General features: G+C 47.2%; 1 protein-coding gene across 3 annotated transcripts in view; it reads left to right on the forward strand.

The window, feature by feature from the left end:
* The window catches only part of LOC107227349 (sodium/calcium exchanger 1), a 1225609-nt gene that overhangs the window by 1049206 nt on the left and 149833 nt on the right, over positions 1 to 26570 (forward strand). For 2 of the 3 annotated variants that reach the window (XM_046741324.1, XM_046741325.1), the window contains one exon: positions 4663 to 4834. The exons of the other annotated variant lie outside the window; for it this stretch is intronic. In XM_046741324.1, the coding sequence (XP_046597280.1) occupies positions 4663 to 4834 (172 nt within the window). The remainder of the gene's footprint in view (positions 1 to 4662; positions 4835 to 26570) is intronic. 3 annotated transcript variants of the gene reach the window in all.

Raw genomic sequence — 26570 nt, forward strand, 5'->3', positions numbered from 1 at the left:
TAACATGACAACGAGAACTATAATGACAGCATATGAATTCATTCTTTTATGGAACTCTCATTAGTTGTTGCTCGACCATGAAGACGTGGAAGAGACGCGGTGGAGGTTTGCTAAATAAAATGGTCAATCATGTCCCGGTTGAATCGCACGTGCCGGCGCATCAGTATTGCGAACCCCGAATGAAATTGACCAAGAGGTTGGCACATGGCGATCTGGGAATCAATCTGCTGGACGCTGGATGTAAAGACCACGATATTGTATACAGAAAGAATCAGGATATCGCAGCGAGAAATCTTGTTAACAAAGTGCTCACTGAGAAGGCGTGGAATCGCATCTTGGCTAAGGACAGTAGTGTGGGTGAAAAAGCTGTAGCCTGGGGAGTCACCAACACCATGAAAGCTCAATGCAAACTCAGAATGAACTTAGCTGTGAAGCGGTCAAAATTTGGAGCGACTGCAAAGAAGAAATCCACAGCGGAAGGGGACAGTAAATCTTATATCCATCATCACAGCTAAAAAGATCGCCATGCGACCGTGTTACAAAGCTGTCGAGTCGGCGTTAGCGGGTACTCGTGCGGCCGCGTGTGGGAATGAAAATAATGTTCGTGTGACTCGCGTCATACCTGTGCTCGATAAAATTGGCGGTATCCTACGGCTCCTCATTCAAATTCTGGCCGGTCTAAGCACTACTGGGGCTCTAGTGGGTGGTGCCGCGGGTATAGCTAAAGCGGTCAACGAAGCTAGCACCAACAAACATCGCTTGAACTTAACCAAGTAGCACAATGCAACAATGGAGGCGATTGCGCCAGGCAAGGGATTATACCTGAGTCCCTATCACAGCGGCATCGGTCTGTATTTACGATCGGCAAAAAACAAACAAAGCTTCCATACCGAGCTCTCACCGATATTGATTTTCGCGAATATGCTAAAAATATGGAAATTTCAAATTTCCGAGGTGTTTTCATGTGGAATGATTTACCGAAATAAGGGCCGAAAATTCGAGAATCTGCAATTATTAATCTTGATGATGAAAGTGGTCCAGGATCACATTGGGTTGCGTATAAGAAAAATGGCGATCACGTTGTGTATTTCGATAGTTTCGGTGGTTTGAAACCACCTAAAGATTTGATGAAATATCTCGGTGTTGATAGAGTAAAATACAATCATAAGAGCTATCAAGAATATACTACTGTGATTTGCGGCCACTTGTGCTTCAACTTTCTTAGCGGACAGCTATAAAAAGATGAGTGTCACATGAACAAGCATTATTATTTTCGGAATCGTTAACGTTGACAATGTCAGGCACATCCTCCGTACTGAAGGCTCAATATTTCCCCCCAATCGAATTATCACTGAAGAAAAACTATGTTCTCGAACTTGTCGAGTTCTTGACATTCAATTCAATATCCAATCTTCATGACACGTGTAATAAATTTTACCCAGAACGAGCGGGCAACAGCAGGGAAGTCATGATGATACCCCACGGGAAGCTATGAAATTGAGGATGATGGAAATTTTCTGCATAAGGAGCTACCCTCCGACATCAACCTCAGTCTGAGATTCAACGACAACGAGCTGAACAATGAAGTCACGTGCAATCAAGTTGTAGACTGTAAAGCGAAAGATTCCATCAGTCGATTATTCGGATTTAAAGCGGTTGAGCTAGCACGAGACGTTATTCATAAATCAGAATTACCGGTGGCCACACTGCAAGTTAATACTTTACGCGTTGAGTGCAACATAACCATAGGGGCGTACATAAACGACCATCAGGCTCACACGATTCATGAATTTTTCCCTACCATTCCATCAGGATACAAGATTGTTGAAGTGCCTGCCAACGTCATTTATCCACCAATTGCCGGACAGTCGATACATCATTTACAGCTGTGAATAGTCGATCAAGACGACGAGTTGATCAATTTTTGCGGAAAAACGATAACTGTGCGTTTACACGTGAAATCTCTCAAATAATGGGAATCGTGTTCGAAACGAAAAAGTTGGGTGAAGGTTATAAAAGTGAGACGTCATGGTCAAAAATCATCAGTCGTCCGGCACCTCTGGCGAAGCTTGCATCGCCAACAAGGCTGACACCTCTGAAGGTTCGGTTTCTCCAGAGCCTAGGTCTTCGATTACGTGGAAATTTTGGAAAATAAGAATTCGTGTTCGCTGCATCCTATGCGTGTTACCATGGAAAAAATAATGAGAGTACAAAAACCCGTGGCATTCGGTGAATCGATTGCGCATTCTGAGATTCATGCTCATCAGCCGTTTGCATCATCCACCTTCCAGAACAACTATGAAATCCATATTGTTGTTCCACGTCAAGACTTGTGTCTACTGCCCATTGAAGGCTCTCACCACATTCACGGAAAAATTATAAAGGATAATGGTGTAACTGCGGTGGCGACTATGAAATTGATCAATATGGTTGTTTGTCATTTGTTTGAGGAAGGTCGCTACGAGTTGAGCGGTGTGGAGATTGATAGAAATAACAATGTTGGTATCGCCAGCATTATGAAAGGTCACTTATCCTTGAGTCCAGATCAGCATTCTAGTCTGGAGAACACCGCTTGGTTGAGTGGTGATACCGAACTGACCAATGCTTCTCGAAATTTCGACTCTGTTCTACCGTTGAATTATGTGCTAGGCTTCGCCGAGGATTATCATCGAGTCGTCATCAACGCTAAACATGAGTTGACTCTCACACGTTCCAACGCCGATTTGAATGCTTTGATTGAAACCCTGCCTACGGAAAACTTCAAAATAACCCTAAAGAATAATCGACCGGTTGCTGCTCTACATTAAACTGGCCGATAAACCGAAAATCCAGCTGCTCGACTACATCGTCAAGGATTCGGCCATCGGATTCGGAATTTCCGTTCTTGGGAAACGCACGTGTATCCAATCCTCCTGTCAACGACGAGATATGTGTTAGCGGTCAAAACATCAACACAGTTGGAGAAGCCGAGATATGTCGATCTTGAATTTCAAACTTCAAGGAAAAACGGTCCCTAGAAAAAATGCCAGCGAATTTGATCATTGCCTAATCAGAGATGTGAAACTCTTCCTCAACTCGCAGTGTTATTCCTAAGGTAATTCGAATCTTGATATACCCAATAATCAGTACGCCATTCTCTATGACATGTATGTCCAGTTTCAAACAGCCTACTACAATACAGAAGCTGAACCTTTGCTGTCAAAGCGTGAATTTATAACCCAAGCTCCCCTCATCGTTATCGATTGCTCGAAACAGAATGAATTGTCGAAAACCGGACTGGTGGATATTCGATTGAAATTTGGAGCAAGCATGGAATTTCCCACAAACACTTCAGTCTGTTGCATTATCTAGCACGATCGTATTGTCGACTACAGCCCGATTAGTGGCACGGTAAAGAAATTAGTGTAAGTCAATTTTGGAATTAGACGTTCAATTCAAAATAAGATAATCTATTACCATTACCACGTGGAAACTGAAAACACGATGTGATTGCTTATGAATAAAAAACATGCCCAATCAAAGCATCCAACCATTATTATTGGAAACATTTTATTTCACCCAACTACATGATAAAAAGTAGCTATCTGGCGACGAGCATGGGAAACAATGCAGAGTCGATTGAAAGAATGTCGATTGACCAATAACGGGGGGGGGGGGGGGGGGGGGGGCACATGCGACAAACCTGCGGCAACACTTTTGTGCAGTAACACCACCTGGCGGGAAGGTTGAAGGTAACACCATCTTGCGGTGGATATGGAGCGTGCAACAGAGCCGATCAGTAAAACAGTGACTACTGGTGCCATCTATGTTAATGCTCTTATCGGTGATGATTCCGTCGGTAAAATGTCTGCCATCTGAAGGCAAAAATTTGAAATGTCTGCTCATCCGACGGTAAAACAATCCAACTGTCTGCTCATCTGACAACGCAAAAATCTCATTATCAAACTGTTTGTCGGTAAAATCGAGCAAAAATAAAGGTGGCGTCATCTATGATAACGCTTCCGTCCGTAACACTATTGAAGGCAAGGCTTACCCCTAACGGGTAACATACCGACTGTCGGTAAGGCAAGAATCGGGGCTCCTTCGTCAGTAAGCCGCCATTTTCTGTTCCAGAACTCTCGTCTCTATACTACTGATAGTTTTAAGGGATGTGCTGAAGAGCAAGAAGGAACAATCAAAACTCGTGATGCAGAACGGTATATATGAAGAGTATAGGTGTTTATTCACGTTATATAGTGTAGGTAGTAATCTCCGCAGATGTTGTCACTAATTATTTAACTGTCCAAATTGTTCAACTTAGCTGACACGCTGCTCTCTATCCCACTCTAAACCGACGAGGCACTTGACTCTCTGATTTACGAGCACGTCGTTTTCGTGTTATTTTTGACTAACTGCCTGTCCCCCGGCAGAAGGCAAAAGCTGCTCGCAGGCCCCCCTGTCCTCTCTGAATCCAAGGGTGCGCGGACGCGACAATCTTAAAATCGCTTTTCGCCTCGCAACGGGTTATCGTAGCGATTACTGCGTAGCTCGGACCGGGCGGTTTCGATAAAGGCTTATGTTCAATTCTTGAAAGAAACTGTTCTGTTACATAATTCGTTAATGGTATCACATGAAGTTCGCAAGTGATACTTGCTCGACTGATCAACTGTATAATCATTTCAGATACCTTTGCCAGCAAAGTGGCTGCCTGCCAGGATAAATACGCCGATGCAAGCGTAGGCAACGTGACTGGAAGCAATGCAGTGAATGTCTTCTTAGGAATAGGTATCGCTTGGAGCATCGCGGCAATCTACCACGCCTGTCATGGTAGAAGTTTTGAAGTTCAGCCCGGCAAGTGAGCATAATAATAACACAGATTGATAAGCAGAATGTTTCGCAAGCATCCGTATTACAATTTTAGTTGTTCATCGTATTTTCAATGCTATAATCCAAGTTTAACTGTAATAGTTTTCTTTCATTTGGTTTATCTTGCTTTGTATCTGCAGTGTATGTGTGTGAGCGGTATGCGTAGTCCAAGCGCCACCTATGTATATGTATTGTAACGTGGCGTTTTAGAGTCGCCCGTCACAAAGGCACACACCAGTTATTTATCTTCAGGAAACGCGTCCTCAGCGGGGTACTCCAACCGAACTCGATACAGAATTAGCAATAACTACTTTTAACCAATTCTTTCTTTGTAAATTCTGTATTTCGCGCTTCGGCGCACGCTAATAAGGTACTTGGACGACAAAGATCCCGACCACCGAGGGACCGATAGCTACCGTTTCTAGCTCTCGACGACTTCGCCTACCGACGGTCTAATCAGACTATACTGGCTACCTTGGTGCACTTCTTTTGCTACTGGGGTAGCATCCACCCGAACCTTCCGTATCGCCTCGACTGCCGGTGAACAGGGAGATAAAAATCCTCCCGACAGTCGAGGGCACCGCTCCTCAAGGAGGAACCAGCCGCCTGCTTTATCGGATGCCGTAGGGATGGCGTGAAGGGCAGACCGTAGCCTACCATGTTCCGACTTACCGGCCTGGTGCCGGACCGACCCCAAACCACTACGTCCAGATTGATAAAGCCATCGTTCCTAGGATCGACGCAGCCTTCCTGTCGGCAAGGACTAATTTTGTGGTTCATGGTCCACGATTTAGCCAACCGTCTGACTGCATGACCTCGGGTATAGGCAGCCGGCTACTGCCTGTACAAAAGCCGGTGGAAGTAAACAATGAGACGGCACTCCCCACTCGGTAACTGACCGAAAGGCACCCTGTGTATGCCTCTGTCAAAGAAGTCCCCGATGATAGGCAACCTGGTCAGTAAACTGAAGCAGCTATTAAATCGTACGAGTTAGTGTCAATGACGAAATTGCGAGCAGCACATTTCGCCACATCTAGCGGTTATCTTCGAAAACGCATGACCACGCCGTAACCGATATTCGCCACAGGGGGATGGCCTATTTGCGGTGGGAGTCAACCAACCAATCAAAGGGAAGAAGAATCACCTCATGACAACGGCGAGATCAGCGAACCGAACTCCGACCTCCGTCTATTCTACACTTGACCCGCTGAGCGACAACTCAGAGTTATCCGTATTCTCTCGATTATTCTCCCGTTTCAAGCTACGGATCCTTTTCCTCTCGTTCTATCGTTACCTCATCTACCGTTTCTCCCCACCCTCTATCGTTGCACTAACTTTAGCTTCATCCTTGTTTCCGTAAATTTCCTGCCGTATTTCTAGTTTTCTCCCGGTTTTCTTCAAGTTCTATTTAAATTAAACTCAGTGTTGTGTGCTTGAGATCATCTAATAAGGTAAGGCTTTTGCCTTTGTATTGTATCGTTACGAAGTTGCTCATAATTTCTATTCCTATTCTTATTTTATTTATCGACTTTGGTTGCATTGTGCGATGCCAGTTTTGTGTAAATCATGGTCCACGGATTAGAGTTGCAGTAAGCCGCCGTGCGTGTGCGACTACATGATTTCAGTAATTAATAATTTTCGTGTCTGAGCGACCTCGTAACTGCCGAATAATTAATACTTTTACATTTATGAATTTCCTGGTTATCTATGAATTTCTATCAGTCTGCTTCTGTAGTCTCTATCATATTTTGAGCCCTATTGGCTTTACCTTTCGTTTCATAATTTTGTGTAATAGTAGTGTGCCTTATATTTCCATTCTGTTATTGCTCATTACATTTTTTCTATTTATTTCGTGCCTATTGTATCGTATGTTCCTTGGAGTATAACCAAGCGTAGAATCAGCCTCTAAATATTACCGCACCTTTTTATATTGCTATTGGCAACCCTATATTACTTTTGCTTGTTATTCTCTTCGCTGTATCTCATAAAATTTAATTTCTGCGTATTATTCTTGATTCTTTTGTACTGCGGTGTATTTAGTGTATTTCTTTATTTTGTGAACTCTCCGAAATTCTCACTCTCTCATAATTTTGTATTTTGTATTCTCTCGAAAGTTATGTTTAGGAATTCATGGTTTGATTCTTCAGATCCGTAATTATTGTAAATTATTGATTGTATCGTTTATGAATAACTCTACCGAAAATTATCTGGTCGATCGTTTACGCTACCGATTGTGTAAATTGTTAATGAATGTCAATCTTTCGTACTGGTTATAATCTACGGTAAATTCGTCGTATTATCTACCGAGCTATCGGTACTTTGTTTTCTACTGATTGCAATAAAGTTCTCACTCTCGTCTTTAATTAACAGAATAATAATTTTCGTAGCGTCATTTGCAACTTGGGTAAGATCACGTCGCCCAGTGACGTGTTGTTTCAAGTAAATTCTTGCATTATATCGCTTCTCCCAACCTACGTTCATTTTTCTCTGTCGACTACCGTCTCTCGTTTTAAAGCTACTGTTTAATTCTATTCTACAGAAATGTTTCTGAATAATTATTGCTTACTTTATCAACTACCACTGTCAATACCATTTCACTTGCCTGTCTCAACCCTGTAACCTACTCGACAATATATGACTGATTGACCTGTTCATTTTTCGCTGACTTGAGTTTACTCTTTATTTCATTATTTTCCTAAATTCTGTAATTATTGTTAGCTGCCTTGAATACCGCTACTCTACCAGTTCGTGTATGTACCTGAGCATAGCCAGCCATACAACGGGTTCTCTAGTTATTTTTTGTACGGTTTCGTGTTATTTTTATTGATCCGTATTATTGAGTGAAAATCGACGCTAACGCGTCTGGCGCCCAACGCAATTGATTTTTTTATAGTTCAATATTTGGAATAAGTGGAGAATCGCGCCAAAGTGTCAACGGTAAGTCCTCATTTGAGGGTAACAGAATTGAGCGTTACAGTATATATGTGTAAGCTCAAGATGACCAGCGTCGAACAAAGACAGTTGCTCCTCCGCCTTGTAACAAGGCGCACGTCTTGATATTCTCTAATTCTTTGATACCCTTTCACATGCCGAGCACATAGAAAAGCTGGCGACGAGGAATAAACCAAATGCCAATAGGCACATCTTAGATCCAAAATTTAAGTGAGGATATATCAATTGAAGTTTTCCAAGCCAATGGCATTAAAACAAAAAGTCTAACTATAGTCAACGAGCTTCGTCGAGAGTTACGCGAATATGTAAAGACAAGGATCGATGAAGGGGAAGAAGAAACAATCATAACGTGGGAAAATATACTAAACAAAGAAGAATCAGAAACTAGCAGAGTCGGAACAGAGAGAAAAATGAAGATATCAGGTAATTTGGATTCTGATATAAAAAAAGACTGTTGGGAGAATTTTATAGACAGACTAGAATAATATTTCCTGGCTAATGACGTAATCGATAAAAAGAAACAGTGAGCAATCATGTTCAGGAAAGTTAGTGCAGAGACTTACGAAATCATAGCCAAAGTTTGTAAACTAAACAAGCCAGAAGAATAAGAATTTGACGCTATTGTAAAAGTCGTGAAAGAATATATCAAACCTCTTGCCTCATATTTAGTAAATCGTAATGAATTTCAACAAAGAGTGCAGGCAGAAAAAGAATCAATAAGTGAATATGTTGCTTTTCTTCAAACACTTGCCATCGACTGCAAGTTTCCTGATGGCCAAGCTGACGACCAAATATTAGATCAGTTCGTTTGTGGATTAGGAAGCAAAGGCATAAAGGCTGAATTATTGAAGATAGAGAAACCTACATTAAAAATGTCGTTGACAAAAGCATTAGCCTTTGAATAAGCAGAAAAAGGTGTTCTAAAATTAGTACCAGAAAGAGTACAAGAAGAAGTACACAAGATAGACCTACAAAAAAAACTCACCAAAACGAAACAGAGATAAAGACTACGGGCAACAGAACTATCAGCGAGGACGTGGACGAGGTGGACCATCGTCAGGACGACGATGGCCGAATCGACAACCCGAACAACGGAGACAAAACAACAATCAAAGATGCTTCAGTTGCGGTATGCTAAATCATAGAAGAAATAAATGTTGGTTTCGAGACTCTTTGGTATATAATAAATGCGGTGAGTGAGGTCACGTAGACAAGGTATGTAGAGAAAATCGTTCGTATACACAAAGTAAACAAAGTCGCGTAGGCTATGTCAATACTCGCGATGAATTTGAGACAGAATGTGACGACGATAGTGTGTCGCGCGATATTAGCGGTTTGTGTTCAAATACGGAGAATTTTGGAATATGTAATATGACTAGATATGCTTCGAATAAGCAATACGTCGAGCCACAATTAATGAATGTGAAAATAAACAATTGTAATATTAAAATGGAAATTGATTCGGGTGCCGCAATGTCCATTATTCCGTTGAGTTTAAAACAAAAGCATTTTGGAAACGTTGAAATGGTTTGTTCTGATATCAGTTTAAAAAATCGCAACAAAATTGTAAATAAACTAGTAGGTATGTTGAAAAATGTTAAGATTGAGGGAAACAATCATGAAATAATATCAGACGTAAGTAGTATAGGGGCACTTTGGGGCGTCACAACAAACCCCCCTCGCACCCCTCTCCGGCGCCAGCCCCTCGCCTAGGAGTGACTTTGGGGCGCCTTCCCCTTCCCCCGCCGCCCCTCGCCGAGGAGTGACTTTGGGACGCCATCCCCTTCCCCCGCCGCCACTCGCCTAGGAGTGACTTTGGGACGCCATCCCCTTCCCCCGCCGCCCCTCGCCTAGGAGCGAATTTTGGGACGCCATCCCCTTCCCCCGCCGCCCCTCGCTTAGGAGTGACTTTGGGACGCCATCCCCTTCCCCCGCCGCTCCTCGCCTAGGAGCGAATTTTGGGACGCCATCCCCTTCCCCCGCCGCCCCTGGCCACGGAGCGAATTTTGGGACGCCATCCCCTTCCCCGGCCGCCCCTCGCCACGAAGCGAATTTTGGGACGCCATCCCCTTCCCCCGCCACCCCTCGCCACGAAGCGAATTTTGGGACGCCATCCCCTTCCCCGCCGTCCCTCGCCAAGGAGCAAATTTTGGGCCCCTTCCCCTTCACCCGCAGCCCCTCGTCTAGGAGGTATTTTATTCTAGAAGCTTCTCCGGACGACCACCCCTCTCCGGCAACCCCTTACCAAGGAGCGGTTTTTCCGCCTCGAAGTTCCGCGGCTCGTCAGCCCTTCGCCCGCGACCCCCTCGCCACGTGCTGAATATCGTGTGACGACCCCTTACCCCGGGTACCGTTGACCGCGAATCAGATTCCGGACTCTACGGGGTGGCCTCTGGGCCTGTGCACCCTGACCATGGGACGATCCCCTTACCCTGGTGCCCCTGGCCGTGCGGCCGATTCTGGGGCCACTTACCCATCTGGCCCCGCTACCTCCGTTCACGAAGCGAACTCTGCGGCTTGGACGTTTGGGGTTACAGGTCCTCCACCCTGGCTCTCGTTCTTTCTCCATCCCTGCTCTCTCTGTGTCGGGTGCTCGTGTCACTGACCTTACCCAGCCGTCAGTGTTTATCCTAAGGTTTACGTGCGCTTGGAAAATATAGACCTGGTCACTCTCTCTTTTTCTTAATGCAAGACTATAGGCATACTTAGATGTACGAGAATCAGGGTGGGTGGGTGAGGAAACAGAACACAATGGTGGATTGCGTAGAAAAATCAAATCTCATCCTCGCAGGTTTATTCGGTTAACACAGGTGCAAATACGTACATGGTTATTACTATTTGTTTGCTTGTTGTTGGAGCAGGATGTTTTTATTTGTTATAGTTACAGCGCCCCACATCACCACTATACTTATAATAATTATAGCAATCACGAGTATAGACAGTACCACCCATGGATAAGGCTGTTCTTCGGGCACGTACAATGGTTCATCTACAGCATCTGCGTTCGCTTGGCGGGGTGTAGCCGTGTTGATCCGAGTCTCTTCACATGAAAAAATTCTCGGGGTAACACATACGTCTGATATTTCCTCTTGATTAATTTCGAGTTGTACGGTGCCCTTGGTCTTCATTGCGAAATAGCGGACAGGAGGTTATCCCGATGCTTAATGATGGTAGTGTCGAAATGGTTTGTTCAGAGGCTGGCTAAGGCTTTGTCCTCAGTTTCGATGGCCTGCTTGATTTCAGCAGCGAGGTATGATGGAAACAGCCGGGTAATTTCAAGTAGAACAATACTGAGGTTATTCTCGGCAAAGGCAGGATTCGCTGACGACGCGATGTGTTCTAGGACAGCGCCGTATTCCTTCTCCGCTATTTGCCTGATGCGATGAAGACTCGGTTCCTTGAGCTGCGTCAGATTCACTTTCTCGGCTATGTATGCGACGTATGATTTCTTGCACTCGTTTACTGAATGGGCTAAACGCTGAAGCCTTCGTAGCCCTTCGTCGACACACACAAATATAGCTTTAAGTCCGTTTAATGTGGATTTCTGCATTACAATGGTGGGTTGATACACTTTCTGGCGTTTGGCGGGTGACTGAAAGTTCTCATCCTGGGTGGCCGAGTCTGGGCAGTCTGATTCCTTATCTTCTGATTCGGTGACTTCGGATTCCGTAGGTATTTCAAATCTGACGGCTCGCTCACCGTGTGCTGTTGACAATTCGAAGTTGCAGCCACCAAGCTCAATCCGATTAAAATACCATTGGGCATCGGTGTATCCTTCTATGTCAAGGTATTCGGAGATATTGTCCAACTCATCTGCGAGTCGCGACCAGGCCGCTGGTGTCAGACGCACGCCTCCGGAGGAGTTGTTGACGAGTTTGATGACCGGTTCAAACTGATCGTCGAGCCGTAGACCGAGACCGATGACTATTTTCTTAGTAAAAGAATTATTTAGACTATACGTTGTCGACAATAGCAGATTTTGCTCAGTCTTTTTCGAAGCCTTCGTAAATGTTTTATACATTTTATTCACGTTGCCCATTGGTGCAGAAGATTTGGATGTAGCCATAGTTCACGTGAGGATTCTTCCGTAGTTGACGCAAGACTGACGCTCTTTTGTATCTCACTTGAATATAGAGGGTGTAACCCCCCACTCTACAAAACGGCGTTTGCAGCGTGACTAAAAAGAATTAACGAAATTCTAATGCCTCGTATGATTCAGGCGTTCCTTACCAAACTATATCAAGCTTACGCCGTTGATTATATTTCGTTTCCACGATGGGGAGTAAGACAAATAAAAATATGTCGCCAGAAAACCCAACGATTTCGACAGGCCAGTATCAAACTTGCATTAGGTTTAGAGCTCGAATTCGGAGCTATGGTCGGTGCAAACAGTTGCAGTCTATCGAGGTATGTATACGTAGACATTGCAAGAGAAGAAAATAATGGGAAGGGTTACGGGTGTATACAGCATGGTTCATGTTATACACGTAATGTTTGGGACTTGTGACGGCTCGTAGGCTGGCCCGCGCTTTTCCGACGTACAGCCTTAGGGTATGTTGTTTGTTATGGCTTAGTGGTCGACGAGGAAATACAAAGGGGCCTCACCGGGTGTATCATTTCGTTGTCGCAAGATGAGTCTACAATCTCCGTAGGTCTGCATTAGGTTTATATCTCGTTTCCGTTTCTGAGGCTGGTGCAAACAGTTGCAGTCTATCAAGGGATGTATATGTAATCATTGTAACAGAAAAGATGATGAGAAGAGTTGTGGGTGTGTACAGCATGGACCGTATTATACCCGTAATGTTTGGGCCTTGCGCCGGACGGTAGCCTGGTCCCCGCTTTTCCAACGGACAGCCATAGGATATGTTGTTTTTTATGTCTTAGTGGTCGACGAGGAAATACAAAGGGGCCTCACCGGGTGTATCATTTCGTATTCGCAAGATGAGTCTACAAGCTCCGTAGGTCTGCATTAGGTTTATATCTCGTTTCCGTTCCCTAGGGTGGTGCAAACAGTTGCAGTCTATCGAGGGACGTATACGTAATCATTGTAACAGAAGAAAGATGATGGGAAGAGCTGTGGGTGTATACAGCATGGACCGTGTTATGCTTGCAATGTTTGGGCCTTGCGTCGGACGGTAGGCTGGTCCCTGTTTTTTCAACGTACGCTCTTACGGTATGTTGATTGTTATGCCTCAGTGGACGAAGGAATACAAAAGAGGGGTCTCGCCGGCTGTATCATTTTGATGTCTCAAGATGAGTCTACAATCTCCATAGGTCCAGTATGCATTAGGTTTATAACTCGTTTCCTATTCTGAGGGTGGTACAAACAGTTGCAGTTTATCGATGGCGGTATACATAGACGTCGCATGAGAAGAGTATTAACATTATTCTCAAATACACTTGTTTCTAACCGTCACCAACCGCCGAATCAGCTCCACGATTTGAGGTAGGAATTGCGAGCGAATCCATCGGATCGTTTTCTATTTTATCTCTAAATTTCATATGTCTCGACGAATACCCGTTCTCCCGTTAATCAAAGTAGACTTTAGGGCATGCAAGTTAAATGACGTCAGCTGTACAACTTTGTTTAATTATGAGAAAACCATGATTATCGCTGTCAATAGATTTGTTTTGCCATATGTAGCAGGCAGCCTCCGCGTTGGGTCCGGATAGCTTTGGTTTATTTTCACCCCGGCTGCGGGTGTCTCACCGCGAACCGCCGCGGAAGGTTTACGCTAGCGGACCATAGTAAAATTTCGTATACTTAGCTCAAGAAGCGGTGTGGTAACGTATTGTAATAGCATTTGGCCTAAACAAAACCCAACCTGTTGAACTTATAAATAGTTGTGGGCCCGGAGATCTTCTCAGTTAGAAAATCGCAGTGTTGGCGAAAACAACGATTCTGTTTCAATTGCGATATCGTCGTCGACGTTGCCGATGATACGATTGCGTCGCAAGGAGTAGCGCTGGGGAGGCCCACCGAGGACCCGGTTTCTACCGCTCGTGACGGTAAGTCCGGATGATTGTCCGTACGCTGTGACGTAGCAGGAAGTTGTCGCGTATAAATACGTTGTGCGCGAGTGGTATATCAAAATTTCCTTGTGTTAGAATTCATGATGGATGATACCAGTGAGAACGAGGCAGCTCTTCTCGAGGGCTGTGCTGCCTGCGAGGAGTTGGCGATTGCGGGAGAGGCAGGGGTGAATGAGACGATGGTGAACGATATGACCGCCGAGGAGCCGATTTCTGTCGGAGCTCGTGACGGTAAGTCCGGATGATTAGTCTGTACGATATGCCGTATATCATGGAGTACCCGTGTGTAAATACGATGTGCGTGAGCGGTGTTCCAAGAGTTCTAGAATTCTTCTTTCACGCATGTACTGAAGGTTATTGTGTCCGTTGCAGAAATCGATTCATCACAGGCGTCGACCTTGGTGTTGTCACGTCCAGGTCCGTCAGGAGTGTTGGAAATTCAAGGTATACAGGAAAAGTTTGAAAACAAAAAATGCAGACTAGGTATTTTGATATGAACTCACGAGCAATTTCTTCTCTGGTGGGGGCGGGTAATTAGATCCGGTCGATGCTCATGAGCCGGCGGTAGCAGAAGGAGAAGAAGACAATTATTCCATATCCCCAATGGATGAGGTGATAATATTCTCGTGGCCGCAGACACCCGAGAGTGGAATATTCACTCAGATGAGTTATACTCCGCCGGCGATGGACGAGGATATTTTTTAGGGGAGCTAATCACGCGGGTACTCTAGGGTGTGCGTTTCTAGTAAAACCGCGAAATTCAACTATACTTGCGGATTGACGACGCTTTACCATGGGGGTTTAGTCTTATTTTTGTTTTATATGTACAACAGGGGGTCTTATGCAAACTGTCGGACCGTTTCGCGTAAACGAGGGCGCCAGTACCTCGGGCATACAGATCGGCGGGGGTAGGGCCCGGAGGGCTCCGAATTACGATTCTGACGTGACATTAGAGTCAGACGATGACGATGCCGATGACGATGACGAGACACAGACAGCTTCCGATGTGGCGTTTGAATTCGACGACGATGCTGACGACGACGAGACAGAGGGTGCATACTCTGGAAACATGGGGAGAGAATCGGGGCTGGAGAGTGAAGCCGCGAGCGAGAAGGAGTCAAGTCAGGCACCCGATGACGGGGCTGATTCACTGGGTAACCGTTTCACGGTTATCGGTGAATCAACGAAATTCATTCGTAAATTCGCGGTCACAGGGCGTGAGTTGCGAATGAAGAACGCGGCCCCTGAATCGGGTGTTAATCTAGTGGAGTGGCTGGAGGACGCGTTCAGAGACCTGCATGCTTATGCCGTAGCAACGTGTCGGAGTAGCGACTACATAGGTTTCACGTTTAGCGCGGAGAGTTTTAATCATGGTCCTGCGTGGTTATCGTTCCGGCCGGTGAGGGATTCGCGGTACAGTGACCTCTGGAAGTTAGTTTTCAGCGTAGCCCAGAGCGCATCAGAGTTTGGCGTCGACAGCGTCTTCACCGTGACGGTACACAGTGTTGGAGTACCGGAGGGTCGCGGAAAGCCAAAGCCGATCACGCACGCGGGGGTACTTAAAAAATCCGTCGTGCAGATTGTCAACAGTGACGGGTTGTGTTTACCTCGTGCCCTCGTTGTAGCCAAGGCTCACGCCGAGAGAGGCCCGAACCGCAGTGGCGCTCTGCACGAGCATTACGAGATGGTGAGATTCGCTAGGTCCAGTTTCCAGCGTGCAGAAGCGCGTAATCTTGTTGCGAACGCCGGTGTCGAGATTCCGCCAACGGGGTGCACAGTGCATGAAATCGCACAGTTCCAGAACTATCTGGCACGCGAGGGATTCCTCATCACAGTGTACGAGTTGGGGAGGCTAGGTACCGGCGAAGCGGCATTTTACGACGGTACTGCCGTGGTGAGAGCAAACGGAACAGGCGATGTCAGGCACCGATTTAATCTGCTGTATTATCCCGAAGAACAGCATTATTGCCCAATTGTAAATTTAACCGCGGCGGCAGCAGGGGCCTTTTTCTGTCAACCCTGCAATAGGAAATTCAACAACGGGTACGAACACCGATGTTCCGTAAAGTGCCCGCAGTGCCTCGCATCGCCACCGTGCAACAGCCAGTCTCGCGAAATCGAGTGTCCCGATTGCAGACGCGTGTTCCGCGGTAACGGTTGTCTGGAGTACCACCGCAGGATCGGCACTTTCAGTCCGCGTCGTTCCGTTTGTGCAACGCTGCGTATATGCCGGAATTGCAAGCGATTCGTAAATATTTCGCGGAGGGCACACATTTGTGAAACTCGTTTTTGCGTCACGTGCCGCTGCAACCCGTACAATCACTACTGCTTCATGACGACGCTAAAAGACGCGACAAGACCGAAACGTTACATCTTCATTTTTTATGATTTCGAAACGCAGCAATGCGAGACGGTAGACGGTGACGCGACGACAAACATACATGTGCCGAACTTGTGCGTAGCGCAACAAGTGTGTACGCAATGTATCCACGATCCCGATATATCGAACGGCTGTTCCGCTTGCGGGCTCGTACGTGAGTTCGTTTTCAGGAGGGAACCGGTGAAGGAGTTGGTAGACTTTGCTACTCGGCCCGTTCAGGACTTTGCCCGCATCGTATGCATTGCGCACAATGCAAAAGGTTTTGACGCGCAATTCATACTGCGGCATATGGTTGAGCGGGATGGAAACCCGCCGCAGGTCATCCTAATCGGCAGTAAGATCATTATGCTCGAAACGGGTCACACCCGATTTCTGGATTCCTTAGCATATATGCCTATGGCATTATCGGCGCTACCGAAGGCTTTTGGACTACCGACTACTTCCGTGAAAGGTGTATTTTCCCACCTTTTCAATACCCCTGAAAACGTGGGTTACGTGGGACCGCTCCCCGCAGCGAAGTTTTACTCTCCGGATACCATGAGTAGCGATGCGCGAGCAGAGTTTTACTCATGGTACAACGAGGCTGTAGCGAACGACCATCTGTTCGACTTTGACGCCGAATTGTTGTCGTACTGTCGGTCGGACGTGGATATTCTGCGACGTGCGTGCGTAGCATTCAGGGACATATTTCTGGAGTGCGGCAGAGTGTGTCCCTTTACCGAGAGCACGACAATTGCCTCGGCTTGTTCGGTGCTGTGACGTAAAAATTTTTTACAACCGGAGCGAATAGGTATCCTGCCACCGGGCGGCTATCGTCTTGCCGATGCCCAGTCTCGTAAGGCTCTGAAGTGGTTGGTCGTGAAAGAGCGCGAGCTGAGTATTGACATCAGGCATGCCGGAAACGGACGTGAGTTTCGGATTCCGGAGACGGGTCGCAAGGTGGACGGATACCATGTCGCGGGCGACGGTACGCGACACGTCTACGAGTTTCACGGTTGTTTCTGGCACGGCTGTCGTAAATGTTTACGAATCAACCGCGATAGGCGTAGCGTCAACGGCGAGACGTTGGATAGGCGTTACGAGGAAACTCGTGCAAAGATCAGCCGTATGCGCGAATTGGGTTACCGCGTGACGGAACAGTGGGAATGCGAGTTTGATCGGAGCTTGAGGGAGAACGAGGAGATGAAGGAGTACGTGGCAACACACCCGCTGATCGCTGGCACTGCCACGAGCGAAGCACTCAATCCGCGTGATGCGTTCTACGGCGGTCGAACGGGGAACGCTTCCCGATACTACGAGGTGAAAACAGATGCAACGGGCAACGCGTACGAGGAAATACGATACGTCGATGTTTGCTCGTTGTATCCGTTCATCTGTAAGAATGGAAGGTTCCCTGTTGGCCACCCGACGGTCTACGTTGGAGAGGAGTGTAAGCTCTTGACAGGGTCGAGCGGTTGCGACATCACGCGAGTTGAGGGGCTCATCAAGTGCCGAGTTTTACCGCCTCGCAATCTTTATCACCCTGTTTTGCCGGTGCGCATGCATGACAAACTCATGTTTGCCTTGTGCCGCTCATGTTGTCAGAGTTTGAACCAGGACGAGTCTAGACATGATGACGAGGCTGCGCGAGAATTCGAGGGCACGTGGGTGTCGATCGAATTAAAAAAAGCCGTGGAAATGGGATACAAGATCAGGAGCATAAGCGAGATCTGGTCGTATACGGTGACATCGTTTGACCCGACTACTCGTCAAGGTGGGCACTTCGCCGGCTATATCGACACCTTCCTCAAGATTAAGCAAGAGGCAAGCGGCTGGCCTGCTGAATGCGAGGACGAGTCGGCTCGAATGCGCTACCTTGATGAGTATGAGCGGGTCGAGGGTATACGGCTAGATCGCGACCGTATTGCTAAAAATTCCGGCATGCGATCAGTTTCCAAATTATGCTTAAATTCGTTTTGGGGCAAGTTCGGGCAACGCGAGAATCTGGTAAAAACAGAGGTTATAAAGACGCGTCAGCAGCTGCTCGAGCTTTTGACCAACCCTGAAGTCGAGGTGTCCGGTTTGCTGCCCGTGAACGACGAAGTGTTGTACGTGCGTTGGTCGCACGCGCAACACAGCGTTGAACCGTCAGCGCTGGCAAACGTCGTGATTGCCTCGTACACCACTGCCCAGGCTCGGCTGAAGCTCTTCTCGTTCCTTGAGAAGCTCGATCGGCGCGTGCTCTATTACGACACCGATTCAGTAATTTATACCCGAAACCTCCGAAGGCCAAACGAGTATGAACCTCCCACGGGTAACTTTCTTGGCGACCTGACGGACGAGTTGGCGTCTTATGGCCGTGGGAGTTTCATACGCGCTTTCGTCTCGGGAGGGCCAAAATTCTATGCTTTCATCATTAAACGTCCGAATGATAAAGAGGTGGAAATTTGCAAGGTGAAAGGCATATCACTGAATCACGCAACGAGCTCGAAAATCAACTTCGAGGCCATCAAGCGGATGGTGGTAGAAGCCGTTGCACCCATTCCCTTGGAGTATCGCGCCATTCGCCGAACGGAACTGCACGCAGTCGTGACGCGCTCCGAGCACAAAACGTGTAAACCGGTGTACGTGAAAAGGCGTTGTTGCGTCACGAGTTTCGATACGCTGCCCTACGGTTATCGCACTGGATGATGACGAAGACCCCAGACTCCGAGCAGTTGCACACCACAGCTTCCGTCTTCTCACCCTGCGGTAGTACAGACACCCGGACGGCAAGCCACGCGCGCGTTTGAGCGACAGATAGATAGACAGACAAACAAATAGACGGACAGACAGAGGACACCGAAGGGATTCTTACCCCAACCGTCTGTTATTCCAACCGGCGAGACGCCAGGCCAACCCATCAGATACTTTCTTGTATGTGTCCCGCCAAACTGTATAAAGGTTAGTACCACGCTTAAACCCTACGCATGAAAAATTGTGAAAAAATCTCGCATTGCTCGTAAAAATTCATCTCGTAAACCGCGGCGGGGCGCGCTGTTTTCAAGCTGATATCACTGCGCGCACGCGTAAGAATAAGCTCATGGCGTACGCGCCTCACGCACAATCAGCTCGACCGCGACCGCGCCGATGAGCTCGTACCTGCGCGGTTACGCTTCCGCGTGCGCTTGAATAAGCTCATGGTCAGCGCACGAAGGGAGTGCCGCCGCCGCCGCGAGCAAGCTAGCGTAGTAAAAGAACGTTTTTTCAATTGTTTCAATTTTTTATAGATCCCGCATTATCCCTGGATTATTCTTCTTCGTCTTCTTCTTCTTCTTCTTCTTCTTCTTCTTCTTCTTCTTCTTCTTCTTCTTCTTCTTCTTCTTGTTCGATGACGGACACACGTTGGAAACATCCGTTTTCGGCCATTGTAACCGGGCCATCAGGATGCGGTAAATCAAATTTCGTCAAGAACTTTCTGCGTCATGGAACGTCAATGTGCGACACAAGATTTGGTCGTGTGATATGGTACTTTGACGAATGGCAGCCGTTGTACGACGGGGACAAGAGTATAGAGTACCGCGAGGGGTTACCGCAACACGCTGATTACGAGGGTGACAAAAAATCGAAACTTTTGGTAATCGACGATCTGATGCGAGAGGCTTCAAACAATGTCGTCGTTGATCTTTTTACCAAGGTCTGTCATCATAAGAACCTCAGCGTTTTCTACATAACACAAAATCTCTTTCACAAGGGCAACGGTCAACGAAATATTTCCCTCAACGCAAACTACATAGTCTTCTTCAAAAATCCACGGGATCGTGCCCAAATTCAACACCTTGCCAGACAGGTGTATCCCGAAGATCCGAGGTTTCTTCAAGAGGCCTATCACGACGCTACCGCAGCGCCACACGGATATCTGCTTTTCGACCTGAAGGAATCCACTCCGGAGAATTGCCGTTTCCGATCAAACATCTTCCCTTCGGACGATAATCACTATGTCTACGTTCCGCGAAAGGATATAAAGGTCACCAATGCGCACCGGGTTCCAGTCGTTCAGCTGTGATGCCTCGAATACGCCGTACCGCGTCCGGTCGCAGAGCTCGTGCCGATTTCACCAAGCAAACGCAGTAGCGCTGCACGCTCTGCAGAAATTGAACCCGTTGCAGAGATCGGCATTGCTACGCACGGCCGACAATTCGCTGGTAAAGACTATTTGTGAGTGTGCATTGAACACCTTGGAGGGTAACGTAGCACTGTCCAGAATTCAGAAAAATCGTCTGGCACGTCATAAACAGACATTACGGCGGTTGGCCAGCAACCGGGGTACCTGGAAGTCCGAAAAACGTTTTCTTGTTCAACGTGGGAACGGATTTCTCACCCTCTTGCTCGCTCCGTTACTCGGGACTTTAGCTTCCAGCCTCTTCTCCAAGTAGCAAAATGGAACGTACAAAGAAGATGGTTTTAATTCCTATGGAGAGTATGGAGAGATTTCAACAACACGTCAGCGAGGGTATAGCCACTACGCTTTCACCTGGAAATACAACTACCACACACACCGATCCCGTTTCAAGACTCGACAACGAGATGAAGGACATCTTGAACAAACCGTCGAAAGACGATGCGGAAAAATGGAAACTCTATCAGCAGGTACTTCAACGATATTTGTTTTTTGCAAACGACGCACGCAAACCCATGAAATTAGACGTTCTCGAGGAAAAGGAGAAGGAGGAAGAGGAGGAGGAGGAAGAAGAAGACGGAAACACAGCCGAAGAATCAATGATATCTCCCACCGTAGCTGCGAGTCCTGGCAACGTTCAAGCGCGCGCAAAGAAAGTCGCGTCAGCGGTACCAAAGAAGTATCGTGCAAAGGCCGAAATGCTGATGCGCGAACTCGGCAGCGTACCGGAACGATTTTCTCGGGATGCCGCAGGAACCGTCTCGTTAGACGGCGTTACAGTTCCCGGCGCAAACATCGTCGACCTGGTCAATCATGCCATGCGATCTAGGAAGACTTTTACTCCTACAGGGGCTGGTCAGCTTGCACGGTTTCTTTAGACGATCAACGTACCCCGAGAATACGTGGGGAACGATACGCTTTGGAAAGACATACGCTCATTCGACACTCCGGGTCTACCGACGGTAACATCGCAACAACTATCGACACACACCAGTAGTTCCCCGACGAAGTGACGAAGTTCCGCAAACGTCACACCCGTAACCAGCCGTTCTCACGACGCAGGATACGCTCTACGCAAACGCGCCACCGGAGCAAAATCCGGTTGGAAAACACTTCGGCTGAAGAAAAATGACGACTCTTCTTGAAGAAACGTATTACAATCCCTCGCATACTGCCGTTTACGCGGGAGCACGAATTCTGGAAGATGTTGCACGCGAAAACAACTCTCGCGATTCGGTGAGAAAATGGCTGGCAGCTCAGGATGCCTACACCTTACACAAGCCCGTGCACAGGAAATTTCCGAGAGCAAGGTACAACGTTTCCAACATAGACGACGTATGGGAAGCTGACCTGGCTGACCTGAGTTCCATGAAGAGCCGCAACAACGGTTTTCGCTATCTCCTGGTGGTCATCGATGTATTGAGCAAGTACGCATGGGTGGTCCCGCTGAAACGAAAGACAGCCGCAACCGTTGCTGAAGGTTTCGAGCAAGTGTTACACACTACGCCGCGCAGACCCGACCTTCTGCAAACGGACAAAGGTAAAGAATTTGTCGGGAGTGCTTTTCAGAAGATACTTCGCGACAATGAAATACGATATCGTGTTACTCGTAATCCCGATGTGAAAGCAGCTATCGTGGAGCGATTCAATCGTACACTCAAAGAACGCCTGTGGCGTTACTTCACGTATAAAAAGACGCAACGCTACGTCGATGTTTTGCCACAAATCGTGCAAGCCTACAACAATACAGTTCACTCAAGCATCGGCATGGCGCCGTCGGAAGTGACGCTTCGCAATGCTGCTACAGCACGTGCCCACATGGAAAAGCGTTATCCTCCGCGTCCAAATGGCAAACCGAGATTCCATAAGAATGATTTTGTACGAACTAGTAAAACCAAGGGAACATTTGAAAAAGGCTACGCGGCAAACTGGAGCGAAGAATTATTCAAGATCCGACGATTGCTTGCACCTTCACCGGTAGTGTACGTCTTGGAAGATTTCAACGGCGAAGTAATCGACGGCTTGTTCTACGACCCTGAACTTCAGCGTGTGGAGGGGGAACCACGGGGATGATAAAATAGCGTGTTATTGCAGCATGTCTCGCAGTCGTTGAGTGTTCACCGTTCGACTCGTGCATCAAAGAAAATGTCCCGGGATCAGTTTTACCTAACTTTACCGAGCAACAGCTCGATGCAGTTTTTTCCGGAGAATCGGACGTGCTGTTACATTACCCAGTTACCGCGTCAGATTCAACTAACGGGAGACTGGGAAGTCGGGCTGGCCGAAATTCATTATCCACTTACGTTTGAACACTCTCGGGGGTATGCGCCAGTGAAAAATGAAACGATACCCTGTGTCACGCATTACAATACTCCTGGGGAAGGTGCAGTTGAGGTATCAGATTGCAAGCTATCCGAAACCAACAAATCATCAAGGATCCCCGGCTGCCAGATGTTTATTTATTGCGATCTGGTGGAACCATGTATCGTTGGAGATGTTTACGCCTCGCTGTTACGAGTCGTTCAAACATGCGGCAAAGACAATATCTTACAAGGCGAATCAGAGATGAAAACACTATCGCCACTGTACTACGTACCACTGATGCTCACGAACTTTCAAACCATCGAGATCGATATAAGAGATCAATTCGGTAGTCCAGCACCATTCACGAGCGGGACACTGACGGTAACGCTGCATTTTAGACGCGTTCAGTAATTGACTGGAATCACAGGAGTCGCTCAGCAAAAGAGAGAGAGGGAAAACATACCAGGTACGACATGGCTCATTATATACAACATTACGAAAATCAGCTCGGCGGTGGAGGCATTGAGACGGTTTACCGAGGAACACCGCATCAACGCGGGCACGGAATCGGCAGCTTCTTGGGAGGCCTGTTTCGTCGAATACTACCTCTGCTGTCCAGTGGTGCTCGCGCGGTCGAAAGAGAAGCACTACGTGCAGGGATGAACGTCATGACAGACGTTAGAAACGACACTCCGTTCAAACAGGCAGTCAAGAGTCGATTCATAGAATCAGGACACAAATTGAAAAGAGCTGCTGAAGAAAAAATTGATAAACTCATGAAGGGTAGCGGTTATACAAGCCGAGCCGGCGGATTAGCGCGTCAGTCAAACATTGCCCGCGTCAACAGACTTGTCGGCGCGCACCGAGCAGCTGGTACTACGAGAAAAATTAGACGAAGGTCGGAAAGAAAACATCGGCCAAGATACCCAAGCGTGCCGGAACCGTCAAGAAAACTAAGCGGAAAAAGTGTTGTAAAAAACGGGACCTTACAGACATATTCGGACCCCGGTAAGCCCACGCACCGCTCGTCTTCAATCTAAACATCAACAATGGCCTTCCTGCACGCGCACTCGGGTGAGTGTATGAAGTCGGAACTGGATTTGTTTTCTCTACCACCAACGCAGACGTCTATTGACGCTGGTCAATGGGTACACTACAAGCCCGTATCATCTCTAACCGACGATTCCCCGATTGAATTTGTTGTACCTGGAAACGGTGATGAGTACATCGATTTGGCACACACTATGCTTAGCGTACGAGTGAAGCTACAAACGTCTGCTCCTACCCCACCGGCAGGCGAAGGCAACGCGGCTACACCGCATGCTGCTCCGGTAAACAATCTGCTTCACTCGATGTTCAATCAAGTCGATATATTCTTCAATCAAAAACTAGTCTCGCCAGCCAACAACTCTTACGCCTATCGAGCATATATAGAGACTCTACTGAATTACGCACCCCCCGCCAAAAAATCCCATCTTTCTTCGGCTCTATGGTACGACAGCGAGGATGGAGTATCGGATGTATACGACGCCGACGCCGTCGGTGCTGACCGAGGTTTCATCGAACGCAAACGGATCATGAGCAATGCACGTACCGTTGATCTGATTGGACATCTGCACTGTGACGTATTTAATTAAGACAAATTTTTAATCAACGGAGTGGAACTGCGTCTTCGACTTGTGAGATCAAGAGACAGTTTTTGCATCATGGAAGCCGAAAATCGCCACAAGCTGCACATACTGGAAACTTCACTGCTCGTTCGCCAAATGAAGATCAGCCCTGGAATCTTGCTGGCGCACGCACGGACGCTAGCCAAAGGTACGGCAAAATATCCCGTAACCAGAGTCGAGGTGAAGTCTTTCACCATACACGCAGGAGTACAGGCAGAAACACTGGACAATGTCATAGTCGGACAACTACCGAAACGAGTGATAATCGGTTTTGTCAGCAATAAAGCCTTCAACGGCGACAGACAGCGCAATCTGTTTAATTTTCGAAACTACTCTTTGAATTTCCTGTCGTTGTACGTCGACGGGGTGCAAGTCCCATCGAAGCCGCTACAGATGAGTTTTGGCAAAGACGATCTCTACGTGGACGCTTATCACACCCTTTTCTCCGGTACGGGGAATCACACCCTCTTCTCCGGTACGGGGATTCATTTTCTGAACGAAGGAAACGGTATCGGCCGGCAGCAGTTCGCCAAAGGAAATTGTCTATTGGCTTTTGACCTAACCCCCGATCTCTCAGCCAACTGTACATCGCACTGGTCGCTCATCAAACATGGAACTCTCAGGGTCGAAGTGCGGTTCGACGATGCTCTCAAAGAAACTGTTAATTGCCTAGTGTACGCTGAATTTGATAATCTTATTGAAGTTGATGCTGCACGTCAGGTCATTACAGATTTTTCGGGCTAAGAAAGAGAGGGAGATCACGCCCCTCCTATCACGACCGCTCCTATGACATACCAGGTGGTGATTTCCGTTAGAGAGAACACTGTGACTACACCACGCCAACGTCTTCAAGGGGAGCAACAGACCGGCTGGAGACACCCGATAAACAAAAATTGAGACGGGGATTGTAACACAAGGCTGTATATAAACACCCGTAACTACGGTGCCGAGCCAGTCAGCATTCAAACTACGTCACTGCAGGTTCGCTCTTCCAGCTCCCTATTCATTCGACTACATTCTTTCAAGTTCAAGTATGGATTACGTGATAGATATTCAAGGATTTCGAAATATCTATGGTAAATTTATACCGAAAGAGGTGGCAGTCGTCACCATCGATCACCGCTACTCGGCGCATTGGTTAATAGAACCGCCATATCCCTTTACGGATCTGCCGCTCAAAGAACGCGGCGTGAACAATTACGTAACCTGCTACCATCATGGCATCGAGTGGTTTGAAGGTGATATCTCGCTTGTTCAATTGGACGTTAACCTCCGAGAAATCGCACGTAACGCTCATCGAATCTTTGCCCGTGGACACGATAAATGTAAATATATTGAAAGTAGTACCGCGCGTTAAATATTCAACTTGGAGGACATTGATTGCCCGGCGTTCGACAAACTGGAACGGTCTTCGGTATGGTGCTTCTTCCACGGCGTTAAGAAGGAGGAATTTTTCAAATGTGCGATGAACAACGCACTCAAACTGAAGAAATGGATCAACAATAAGGATATTCTAAGTAAATACGAATATACAGAAGCATTGTCAGCCAGTAAGCCCAAAATCACCGGAGAGGAAAGTTCGACTAGTAATCAGCCACTGCAGGTACCAAAAAGAAATTTCACGCTACAAGCAGTAATACCAGAGTCAGTCGTTTCACTGAAAATCTCTCCTGATCCGTCTGCGCCTACGTCAGACGGCGAAGTTACCGTTTCCTACGAAATACTTACTACTGCGATTGACTCACATACCTCCTCACAACCTTCTACGAGTGGTATGATTATCTCCGATAACGAGGGCGAAGAAAAAGAAGAAGGAGAAGAAGACGAGGTACAAAATGGACAGTCTACAGATATGGAGCGCGATGCCGGCGATTCCGAACGGGAAGACCGGGGTTTTTGCAGCGGATCAGATACCCCTCATCTGGACACGCCCGACAGCCTTTGTGTCAAACACGGATGATCACACACGCCCCGGTAGCCATTGGGTGGCATTTTTTGTCAGTTCCTCCGGACACGGTACATACTTCGACAGCTTCGGATTACCACCATTCGTCCCTCACCATAAGCGGACTTTACGAAGAAATAGCAGACGATACGACTGGAACGACAGACAGCTTCAAAGCCTCACTTCTGATGTATGCGGACAATTTTGTATTATGTTTATGCACTTTATGGCTGCTGGTTTTTCTCTGCGGGATTTTCTCAATATATTTACTCCTGACCTCGAAAGAAACGATCGTATCGCAGA

Source organism: Neodiprion lecontei, chromosome 5 (genome assembly GCF_021901455.1).
Source record: "Neodiprion lecontei isolate iyNeoLeco1 chromosome 5, iyNeoLeco1.1, whole genome shotgun sequence".
Lineage (NCBI taxonomy): Eukaryota > Metazoa > Arthropoda > Insecta > Hymenoptera > Diprionidae > Neodiprion > Neodiprion lecontei.